Source organism: Pangasianodon hypophthalmus, chromosome 6, assembly GCF_027358585.1.
Source record: "Pangasianodon hypophthalmus isolate fPanHyp1 chromosome 6, fPanHyp1.pri, whole genome shotgun sequence".
Lineage (NCBI taxonomy): Eukaryota > Metazoa > Chordata > Actinopteri > Siluriformes > Pangasiidae > Pangasianodon > Pangasianodon hypophthalmus.
Window position 1 is genome coordinate 10,479,398 of NC_069715.1, and position 11,814 is coordinate 10,491,211.

Genomic DNA, 11,814 nt, shown 5'->3' on the forward strand with positions numbered 1-11,814 from the left:
AAAAATTGCCTGGAATAATCTTGATAATAATGATGACACAGTGATATCTGAATTATCCTAAAGGTGCACATTTATAAAGTAGTTGACATGTATAGTACATCATAGATTGTCAAAGTGTGGTTTTAAATTTATGGACACAAATGTAATTAAATTCACCCTTTCCTGCAATGCTGTGGTTAGTGTTGATATCACTGGTGATATTGAAGGAGGAATGCATGCGTAAACATCAAATTATAAAAAAGAAATGTCCACATCATCTTGATGGCCTTCGTATTAGCCTTATGTAATTGAATTAGGACATCAAAAGCACAGTGGCTACTTACCCACAGCAAAAAAAAAGGCTACGTGAATACCACAGGGAGTCATATTGTATTTCCTAGAATCTTGGATTGATATTCCACCCGTAAGATTTCAGCACAATCACATCCTGTTAAACACAAACTATCTCCGTCCACAGCCCTTCTGTTTTTTAAAATACCATTACACCAAGCAAACACTGTGAATAACTATGGATACTGTGAATAAATAAAGCATTAGTGGACTAGATTAAATTTACCCACACAAAAACATGCAATGAATTAATCTTAAGTGATTTCTCAGTTTGTGTTTGTAAGCCCCGAGGACATGATGGCTGAATTCCAGCACAAATTACTGGACCAACTTTACTGTGAACTCTCCACATTTTTAAAAACATCTAACATCCCACTGACGTTATTCATGTAAGAACATGACATATTAAAAACAACATTCTTCAGAATAATGATGGCGGTAATAGCGGGAAAATGACTAATGTATGATTGGAAGAGCAATGCTTGCGTACTCTTTACCATGGTCTTGGCTTTTATCCCTAAACGCTAATATCACTCAGTGATGATAAAACATGCTGAAGTCTACCAGTCTGAGCACAAGCACTAAACAAGTGAATTCAATCTGTCACATGATCTAACGCTACCTCATTAAATTCCATTACTTAGATCCATAAGGCAGACTAGACCAGGAACTCTACATCCTACTGGATCCAAACACTCACATCATTCAGCAGACAAACACGGTGAGTATACACCCTGTTTACACACATAAGTCTCTGTGCACCACACAACTCAGCTTCTCAGAAGTGAGACTAGCCATAGTAGGTCACATACTTCAACCAGCAGCTACCTGTTTATTCCAGCAAGGGATGTTGTAATATATGTCTTCAGAGATGCATCTTTGTAAGGATAAATTCATTTCAGTTTATGGACCTTAATGTGAAAAAATGATTTTGGAGGTTGTTTAAAATCATTTGTGGGTATTGTTTAATGCCTCAGAGAATCAAGCAACACTCTCAGCACGTACAAACCATTTGATCAATTGATTGCAGTATTTCCAGGGACTTGTGAGGTGCCTAACGTGATGTTACCATAGTCACCAACTCTCAAAGTGAAGCATATTTGCAATTCCACTGCAATGTGTCGGAAGAGGTCACTAAAGCCAGTGTACTGGAACACTGCATCTGAACCCTAGACTGAAATCTTACGAGCAACAGCAAGCATCAAAAAGAATCTTGCTGAAAGTATGAACCCTAAAATATCAGTGCAGCAAATTCAAAGCATAGTCAAATTGAATCTGTGGCCTTATTTTTTATAAGTTTTATTTAAATAATTCCCTTCCTTGTGTCCGAAACTTCTGAAGCATTGCAGACCTTAGAGAAGATGACAGAATGAACGTACCTACCTACTGAAAGTGTCAATATAAAAAAAAAAAAAAAAAACCTTAATATATTTAGTATATCAATGAATAATCAAATCAAATTGGTTAGAAATGAAAAACATAGTAACACCATAGCATGTCAGATTATTTTTTTCTGGATAAAATCACACTACACTAGCAAAATGTCTAGGCAGCTGAACTGCAGGTGTTAAATCATTACCCCAATTTACTACCGGTAAGATTATTAAGATTATTAAGATATTAAGGATTTATGAAATATTGCAGTTCAGGTATATACAGTATGTCTGGAATACACAGTATATGAAACAATAATTTAGACCATAGCCACAAACATTATGACCTGCTCACTGTATGGAAGAAAATATACCATAAAAATGGATTATAACAAATGTCTTGAGAGTGTTAATGGGCAGTTATTGTTAATGTTGCTCGAAAATCATTCCTTTGTCTGCACAAGACAGGGCATATAAGGTTGTGGCTGAATGTCACTCATCCTAACTCCCGCCTTGTCCCACCCTCTGTAAAGTATAAAAGGCTCCCTGGATCATTGATAGTGACACAGCTGTTTCATTCTTTAACACACACACACACACACAGGAGATTATTTGGGAATTCCTATTTCTCTAGACCATCCAATCAGTGTTGAAGTCAGGAGTACAGATCTTAATTCTTGCTCAGGAGCAAACCTTCTCAGGTATGTACCCTTGCAATGCTACTCAGACATGATTATCATCATATTCCATAGAGGTCAAGGCTAAAATAGGTTTGTGTTGGAAAGACATCCAGCTGTCAGCAGTCTGATTATCATCATGTATGAGGCAGCACTTATTGACTCCCAGTAAAGCAGCACACCTCCAAGAGAATGCTTGCCTCACTATAACACCAATAACATCTGCCTGAATGTTACACATTTTTTCATACATTGACTAATGCAGATTAGGGATGAGTGTGGCTTAGACTTGTCTGTCTTATTTGTTTTAGGCAACTTTTCAATTTCTACAGAAATGCATTATTAAATGTTTCATAAACTACCACAATGAACTGAACTCTTTCTACAGGTTAAAGTCAAAATGAAGACGGTCTTCTTCAGGAGTATTCTGATTTGGTGTTTACTGGTTGCTTTTGTGCCTTGTGCAACATTTCCTTCTAATTCTGACAGAGAAAAGAAGTATGTCTGAGCATCAGCACGTTTTAAAAAAAATCTGTCTCTCCTTTTGAAATTACACGTTTGCAATTCTGATGCTGATATGTTTGTGCTGGTCGTTGTGTGCCAGAATGAATGTGGCACTGCAGGAGAGGGATCTCGGTGTGCCTAAGAGGAGTATACAAGATTCAGTTGAACTCCTCGCTCAGCAAGAGAACAGGAATATGGGGACACCTTTATCACAGAGCAGGTAGGCTTTCTCTCTCCCCCAGTAGCATATCTGGGTTTTGGCAATGGGATGGCACCACCTAATAAAACGTATACAACAAGTACGCATTTAAAGAATATCTGATTTTCAAAATGGTGCAAAATGAATGGCCACATTATAACATTAATGGGTTTCATTGTAGCTATATACAGTAGTTGGAAACAATAAGTTCCTATTATGATACAATGATGATTTAATACAAAACAAGCTAGCAAACGCTAGATGTGGCTTATGAAGTTATGCATGAATTGAATAGGAGTAACAGACAGTCTGAGAAATGATTTGAGGTCAGTGTTGGGGCTGCAATTTGGCCACAACCCTGCTTTCAGTATTTTTTGAAGTAGAAACTACAAAACAAATACCTCTCATTGCAAACTCCACACAATCAAAATACATTGCAAAGTCTTTGCTGATTCATTTTTTCATCAGTAACAGGACACACCAAACATTCAAATATGTTCTTGTAATTCCACTGCAAGATATGCATACAACAGTATGATAAATAACAGTGGTGCAGGCTCAGAGGATTAAAATGCCCTTTCTGAATGTTCTAGGAGAGCATAAAGTAGGATAATTTCCTTTTTTCTTTCTGTCTTGCTTGCTTTTTGCAGCGATCATCTGAGCGGAAGGGGGAAAAGAGGCTGTAACCTCCTTACCTGCTCAGTACATGATCTGGCCTACCGCATCAGCCAGCTCAGTAATAAGATGAATAATGCCCCCCTACATAAGATCAGTCCCTGTGGCTACGGCCGGAGACGGAGGCGTTCCCTTCTTCAACGCTCCACTGCTCCAACCCATGGGGATTGCCATCTGAGACATGACTCACCTCAAAAACTGACTTAGCCTTTAGGCTTTTTCTTATATTGCCTCCGTTTGCTGAAAAATCTGCTGAATTTTATGGAGCTCTCTGCAAGAACAAAAATGGGGAACAGCTCCTACCATGTCCCAGCAACCGAAACTTCCATCTCCATATTTTTATAAGACAGACTAAAGACAAGGACTCAGGTCATCTGGAGAGAATGGGTGTTTGGGTAAAATGGGCCAGGCAGTTCTGTCTTGTAAGAAAGAGAAACAGGGGTTCAATCGAGATAACAAGGGTGTTGGTTTAAGATAAAAGATATGAAATATGCTTGAGCAGTTCTCCATTAATTTAAGATATTTTTCATTCCTACATAGCTCTGGGATCAGGCAAGGCTCTTGCCTCTCCCCCAGCGCAGGGCATATCACGTCTACATACCTCTGGAAAAGCAATGGGTTTATCCAGGACTCTACTAGTACCTGTGTTTTCTGGCAAGAGGAAAGAGGACAGAGAAACTTAAATACTGGCTAAAAACATTCATCAACTGAAATAAGATGATGCATTGTCCTTATTATAGGGTGCATGAGACCAGTATATAGGTTACGCTTAATTTCACAATGCCATTATTTACCGCGACCTAATACATCATAATTTAATGTTTATTCAAAATATCCTCTCCTGTATAGAAAAAAAGCTACTAATATACCCTTTCTGAAGATAAATATTAACTGGCATTAAGAAGAGGCATAAGAGTCAGGACTTGATTGAATGATGAGGGCCCTCTGATTGGTCAGAATTTTTACTAGACCCAAACTAATTTGATTTATACACATTAAAAGTATAAATAATTAATGAGCCAGACTAATTCTGGCTCTTTTCAGTGAGTCAGATCATTTGGCTCAGCTCACCAGTAGGAGCCAACTCTTTTGACTCCCAAACGACTCCATTCCATTTTTACCTAAAATGGATAAAATGACTCTTTCTTAGCCTGAAAATCTTCCAAGAAATCTTAATCTGCCTTCTAAAATAAACCTACTTCACAGTCCATGTACTGGTTGGCCATTTTATATTCGTGTCAGCAACAGAAATGTAAAAATACAACAGAAATAATTATTTGATTGTTGTTTCAAAATCTAGGTATGAGAAACGGAAAAAAACAAGTCATCGTTTTCATTTTTATTATCAGAAATTGCAGACACAAACTTTAAGAGACTTGTATTTCTTTTGCTTCTTTGTCAATAAAAAAAGAACTTGTAAGCAAAGTAAGAGAAAAAGGGGTCTGTTTTTCTGAAACCTGTAGTTGTCAATGATAAGGCTGTAAATCATTAGGTCAAGGCCCGCTGATAAGCCTAGATGTGTCCCAAAAGTCTCCATTCATAGGGGAAATTAACACTTTTTAGCAAAATGTCCTCCAAAATTTTTCATACTTAATTTATATTATGTATATTTTTACAGATAGCCTTTAAGAATGGCTTTGATAAGCAAGTATGTATTGAAATCATTCTCATGGCTGGATTGGGAAGCCATCATTAGGTTGCAATGGACTTGAAACATGGCAAGCACATCACACACGACGCTGTTGCCAAACTTATCAACAAATTCATAAAAAAGACTGGAAGTGTCGCAGACCAACCAAGAAGTGGACGTCCACGAACATCCCCTATGTATGGAGACTTTTGGGACACCTTGTAGTTTAAGGCAGACAGCAGCAGCACAGTGTCCAACACGCTTTCATGTTAATCAAAGTGGCCTTTACACCAGACGAAGGCCTTGCGAATAGTGGCTATTTGAAATAAAAAGAAGCTCATTTTTGCATGGCACAGTCATGGTTTCAAGCTAGAAAAACAACAAAATACATGATTTATGCTATATTTTGCAGTGTGTCCATAATGTAAAGAGCACATGGGCAATATTTCAGCCTACTGTAACAACATTCACTTTGGAGTCAGTTAAAATCCAAATTTTGTGAAGGAGTGTAAATCTCATTAGACTGATGAACTTTATGTGATCATATACATGATGTGTAATGCATGTTTATAATAATCTGATGGTCATTACAGATAACTGAATGTTATACTTATACTTACTAAACCAGTTCAAGAAAGCACAGAAATGAATGAAATGAAGTATCTTTTTATCCTGCTATAGAACCTCATTTGTGTGTGTGTGTGTGTGTGTGTGTGTGTGTGTGTGTGTGTGTGTGGGAAGGAGGACTTTTGATGGAGCAACTTTTGATGGAGCGTCGTGCTTCATTTATTTTTCTTTCACCCCTGAGCACTTTTCAGCGTGCACCATTTACGTCACACCAATAAAATCATTACCAAAAACTCTAAGCTGCTCATAGCCTGCTAGGCTCAAGTTCAAGGCGAGTGTGTTGTGTTTGCGTCAGCTCCGTCTCTCTCTGACTCACAGCATTCTCTACAAGGACAAACACAACACACTTAAGTAAACTCACTGTGACCACACACAGGTGACAATCATCACATGTTACCTCCTGGTTCGCTCCGCCTCCGCTCCATCTGCAACCACGCCCCCCTGCTACAAGTGCTGTTTATAGTTAATAGAACTCTTTTAAACTACATGTAAGTCGCTATTAATTATTTAAGCAGTTCAATTTGTCACTTGCCTGGGCTGTTTCTAATTGCCATTGTTAGGATTATCAAGATCTCCATATGGTGACACTTTCACTTTAACTCTGGTATACCTCCCAGCACTACTCTAATCCTTGGTAGATTTGCTTCCTCAGCAGTATCATCATCGATGAACATTCTCCATTGTACTTCATGAGAATGGTTAATGTTGGTTAGTGGATGGTTACAAATATTGTCGCTAATGTTGCATAAAACATGCATAAAAGGAGTGAAATGTTTCTGTTAGTGAGGTGTGTGTACTCATGAGTGTCTGACGATTATATAAGTAAAATACAGTGGATAGTAAAACAAATCTTACTTAAGACAAGACTCTGTCAGATACACCTGTACTGCATGGGCAGGTTGTCCGGCCTGTCTGTAGACTGAGGGTCATTTTCTGCTTTACCTAATCACCACCTTCCAGTCCCAGGTAGACACCTTGTGTTCAAACAGCCAAGCACATGGTCATGTTTTAGAAAAAGAAGAATATGAAGGTTAAGTAGACCTCCCACAGCTCATCACACCAGGGCTCTACAGGTCTCCTTGTGCCTCAGAAGGACACACATGGCAATAAAAAGTGACATTTCTCCCCAGGAACACCTGGAAATGCAACAACCAAAGCTTATCAGCTTTATTTACTTTTATGCGCACACACACACACACACACACACTCCGATACCTTCAATGTGTTGGGGACAAAAGGACAAAACTTCCCCAAAATTGAACAATACAAGAATACACACACACACACTCCGATACCTTTAATGTTCTTGGGGCAAAAGGACAAAACTTATAGAATATATTCCCTGGCCAGGAATCGAACCTAGGCTGCAGCAGTGAGAGCACCAATACCTAACCACTAGTCCTCCAGGGACCCAACTTTTATTTAAAAATTAACAGCAAAAAGTAGATAGATCAACAATGATAAAATTAACAATAATAGTAAAAATAATAAGGAAACAAAATAATAATAAAAATAGTAATAATAATAAAAAAATACCCCAAACAAAAATGGTAATAATAATAAAAAAAACATCAATCATACAGTAATTACAGTGTACAATGTATAGTGTAAGAGTTTAATAATCTTAAATTTAACAGCTTTATTCAATTACTTAAAGAATTATTAAAATTTATTATTAAAACTATTTTAAAAATCTACTCATACTCATCAGGTTTTCAAATTTAACAATAAAATAATGACGATGATATATATAATATATGTATAAATGTGTGTGTGTGAGTTTAAAGCTGGACAGGAAACCTCAGAATTGTCATGGACCCATAGTATACTGTAATTACTTACAAAAATACAAGAGGATCTTCTGACATCTAGTGGTTGAAGAGACTGGCATTTCAGTCGGTGGAATAAAGAAGAACTGGATAAACAAGGTTCACAAGCTCCGTGCTAGAAAAATGAAAATGTAAAGAATCCTTCAGTCTTCAACCTCCATAGACAAGGAATGTAATTTGTAATACTTAGGGATCTTCAGTTGAATATGACCGACTTTGGAGTGTCTGTGCAGCAGCTCAATGACCTTTTGTCAGACGAAAATGGCCACTTCAGCATGCCATCTAGGGATTTCAATGAAGTCTACCCCAGGATTCTGCTTGGAAATGAGTATGTCTTGCTAAACTTAAATGCTCTGAGTTACTGGTCCCTTTGCTGTCTTTTATGCCAACACTGCTACACCAATTGTACCATATACACAGATGACATACCCTAAGGCAAACAATTACTTTTGGCTGCAGAAGTACAATTCTGTACTACAATTCTAATTGTATGAACATATATGAAAAAAAGGATAAAACATATATGAAAAAAAAAAAACACTGATAGAACAAGACCTGAGCTATTTATAGCTAGTCACATGGAAGAGTAGTATCACTTGCTGTATCCACTGTATTGCAGGTCTGTGGCCAGAAATGTGAAACTCTTGCAACAACTGAGAGTGACCCACGTTCTTAATGCTGCAGAAGGAGACTCGTACATGCATGTGAAGACAGGTGCAGAATATTATGTGGGTACAGACATTATTTACCATGGAATACCAGCCAATGACATAGACTATTTTAATCTCAGCATATACTTTGAAGAGTGTGCAGACTTCATAGCACAGGCCCTGGCATATAAAGGAGACAGAGGTAAAGTCTCAGTGGAACATAATCAGTGTTATTAATATATTAATAGTAGGTATGCATTTCCTCATAAGGTTCCTAGAGATGCAAAATAAAGGTCTGTTTATTTCTAGGGAAGGTGTATGTGCACTGCCAGAAGGGTTACAGTCGCTCAGCAACAGTCGTCGTTGCTTACCTGATGTTGAGACACAAGCTGGATGTACGAGCCGCTTTGGCTACGGTGAGAGAGAAGCGGGAGATCGGACCTAATGATGGTTTTCTGTACCAGCTCTGTCAACTCAATGACAGACTGGAAAATGAGGGCAAGTTATAAAGCAGAGAAGGTAAATCATTTTCAAGGTAATGTGGTCCCAATGTATTGGCAATAACTGGCACTTGCCATTAAAATTACAACATTTCCTGTAAATAAAGTACATGTCTTGTGTAGATCCATAGATAGATAGATAGATAGATAGATTCTTTATTGTCATTGCACAGGGTACAACGGAATTGAGTATCTCTCCTAATGGTGCATAACAAAAAAAATAAAAGGAGTAAGGGATAACATATATGTAAAAGGATAAATATTAAAATATTAATATTAACATAAAGGATCAGATCTGTTCAGTTAAGATAGTAAAGTAGCTAAGATATTGCACTTAACATGTTGCACATGTGACCAGTGTGATCTGGTATGATTTATACATTAAAATTAACAATAAAATTTGCCTTATGTAGAAATTTTTGCAGTTGGGGATTAATAAATAAAGTAAATGAAGTAAGAGTCTATAGACTTGAGTGTGTGTGTGTGTGTGTGTGTGTGTGTGTGTAGTGCAAATAGTACATAAATAATGCAGCTATATTTAAAAAAAAAAAAGACATCATGGTTGTTTGAACTTTATAGAATAGACAGGGGACCATTGCTCTCTGTTGCTCTGATGTCAACTGGAGCGCTTTAACCCTTAGTGTTTAACCCTTGTGCACTTGTTAGTACAAAAGCTTCTTTTGTAATTTCTGTAAGTAAATTCTTTCTGCACTAAACTGAAAATTAATCAACAATTTCTGGATTGGATATTATTAATCTAATAACAACTGTCACCAAAATAGTGAATGTAATTGTTTAACCAAAACATTACAATCTTACTCCAACATTCCCAGCATATAATATTCTCCATAATATGTTCTGCATACTCTGTATTGTCTATTGTGTGACACCTAGCAGTTATTAGAATTTTAAAACAGTCTTTTTGAGGTTGAATTAATTCATAAATGGTGTACCATTTCTCCCATGTTTGCCTTTAATGCAAATGCAGCTATAACACCAAGTAAACAATATATGACAATAAAAACAGCAAATAAAAATGTGTATCAATCCTACTATTAATACTACATGTCATTATCATCTACATCCTGTAGTAATTACAATGGCCATTAATACATTTTTAAAACTTTGTTACAGATGACCTTAGATAAAGAATGATCAGAAAAGCAGCATGGTATATCACATTATAATGAAACGACTTCATTGTGATCTTTCACGTATTAAAAAGATAGAGGCTGTAAGCAGTCCACTGGACTATGCTTTGTGGGTGTGTGTCAGAGGGACTGTACGTACTGGAGTAGCAGATCATAGTACCCAGAGCTGCACTGTTTCTCTCTCACTTTCTCTGCAGGAGATCAGGATCCACATCACTGCTGGCTTTCAGAGCCTATGGAGAGAAGAGGGAGATACACAGAGACACATGACCTAGGTGGCATGACTGCACTGAGCTTCTCACACTGATTAACGCATTATATTACAAGCTTTGCATGTAACACACCCAGTTTCTCAAAGTGGAAAATAAAAAAAACACATTTAATTGATTCCTGTTAGCTGGGTCATATAAAAAGTCCTGATATCCTTACACAGAGGGTAAATATATTTGTTTCTTTATGTTAGTAGGATTTTTTTTGAGGTGTTCACTGTACTATATTTATGTTTTAGTGCTTAAAAGAGCAAAGAGTAGTGTCTATGTACAGTAAGCCACAGAGAGGGCAAGTGGAGGACAAATTTTTTACATATTGAACACTTGGCACCTACCTATATACCTATATATATATACACACATAGTACTGTGCAAAGGTTTTAGGCACATGCAAAGAATGCTCTAGAGCAAAGATGCCTTGAAAAATAATTAAATTAAATGTTTCTACATTAAAAAATACAATAAAGAGCAGTAAACAGTAATAAATGAAACAGTCAGTATTAAGTGTGATGACCCTTTGCTTTAACAAATAGTAGTCTCAGGTACAATGTGTGCAGTTTTATAAGGAAATGAGCTGTAAGTGTTACTGAGTATCTTGCAGAAGCAGCCACAGCTCTTCTGGAGACTTTGACTGTCACACTTGCTTCTTATTTTTGCAGCAAAACCCAGCAGCCTCCATTATGTTTTTTTTTTTTTTTTTTTTTGTCTGAAAAATGGTCTTTTTTCTTTTACTTAATATGCTGCTTACTTACATACAAATTGACATACAAAATTTTTTTCTGTAACATTTCATTTTGTGCTGGAAAACTAATGTTTGGAATCTAAAATGTTTTTGTACTGCTGCTGCTACTACTACTAGCTGGGATATATATATATATATATATATATATATATATATATATATATATATATATATTATATATATATATATATATATATATATATATATATATATATATATATATATATATAGTCCTTTAACACAATCTTAGTTGTCTTTGTCTATCTAATTGTGTGCTTTTTTGTGGGTCATTTCTGCCCAGTCTATATCCGATGCAAGGTAAAAAAATAAATAAATAAATAAATAAATAAATAAATATTTGTTGGTGAATAAAATCAGTCTGCTCATGCTTATTGAGGTGTCTCTTGTTATTCAGCTCTAGCTCTTCATAGCTCCTATGGATAGTGATCTATATATGTGTTTTTATTATTATTATTATTATTATTATTATTATTATTATTAATTTTCATAATTTTCATTATGCCATATGTAGCTAATAAACCCTATTTTATCAGAAATCAGGCGTTTTATTAGATACAAAAGTAACAGAAACCTTATGACAGCTGAGCAGGTTTGTATCAGTACAGTAACATGTTTGTATCGGGAAAGAACTATTGCG

At 36.3% G+C, this 11,814-nt stretch overlaps 2 protein-coding genes across 5 annotated transcripts; both read left to right on the plus strand.

Moving 5' to 3' along the window:
* The first annotated feature begins 924 nt into the window (after positions 1–924).
* On the plus strand, positions 925–6,023 carry LOC113534443 (pro-adrenomedullin-like). Of its 2 annotated transcripts, none has more exons than XM_026927250.3 (4): positions 925–1,051; positions 2,769–2,878; positions 2,985–3,104; positions 3,734–6,023. In XM_026927250.3, exons 2-4 carry the CDS (start codon positions 2,781–2,783, stop codon positions 3,963–3,965), a joined length of 450 nt encoding a protein of 149 aa, XP_026783051.1. In that variant the 5' UTR covers positions 925–1,051; positions 2,769–2,780; the 3' UTR covers positions 3,966–6,023. The 2 variants fall into 2 exon arrangements, with proteins under 2 accessions (XP_026783051.1, XP_034161153.1); XM_034305262.2 differs by lacking the exon at positions 925–1,051 and adding an exon at positions 2,122–2,404.
* Positions 6,024–7,865: 1,842 nt separating this feature from the next.
* On the plus strand, positions 7,866–11,287 carry dusp3b (dual specificity phosphatase 3b). 3 transcript variants are annotated; one of them, XM_026927609.3, is made up of 4 exons: positions 7,866–8,172; positions 8,464–8,696; positions 8,804–8,910; positions 10,343–11,287. In XM_026927609.3, exons 1-4 carry the CDS (start codon positions 8,051–8,053, stop codon positions 10,418–10,420), a joined length of 540 nt encoding a protein of 179 aa, XP_026783410.1. In that variant the 5' UTR covers positions 7,866–8,050; the 3' UTR covers positions 10,421–11,287. The 3 variants fall into 3 exon arrangements, with proteins under 3 accessions (XP_026783410.1, XP_053090934.1, XP_026783409.1); XM_053234959.1 differs by having other exon boundaries at positions 7,867–8,172; positions 8,804–9,029; XM_026927608.3 differs by having other exon boundaries at positions 7,867–8,172; positions 8,804–9,013.
* The last annotated feature ends 527 nt before the right edge of the window (positions 11,288–11,814 follow it).

What these genes read in the sequence shown, in the direction of transcription:
- dusp3b (XM_053234959.1), top strand. Translation starts at nt 8,051, where the DNA reads ATGACCGACTTTGGAGTGTCTGTGCAGCAGCTCAATGACCTTTTGTCA. An exon ending in AGGATTCTGCTTGGAAATGA is followed by an intron (nt 8,173 to 8,463) that starts GTATGTCTTGCT and finishes ACTGTATTGCAG; the next exon opens with GTCTGTGGCCAGAAATGTGA. An exon ending in GGCATATAAAGGAGACAGAG is followed by an intron (nt 8,697 to 8,803) that starts GTAAAGTCTCAG and finishes GTTTATTTCTAG; the next exon opens with GGAAGGTGTATGTGCACTGC.
- LOC113534443 (XM_026927250.3), top strand. Translation starts at nt 2,781, where the DNA reads ATGAAGACGGTCTTCTTCAGGAGTATTCTGATTTGGTGTTTACTGGTT. An exon ending in AATTCTGACAGAGAAAAGAA is followed by an intron (nt 2,879 to 2,984) that starts GTATGTCTGAGC and finishes GTTGTGTGCCAG; the next exon opens with AATGAATGTGGCACTGCAGG. An exon ending in ACACCTTTATCACAGAGCAG is followed by an intron (nt 3,105 to 3,733) that starts GTAGGCTTTCTC and finishes TGCTTTTTGCAG; the next exon opens with CGATCATCTGAGCGGAAGGG.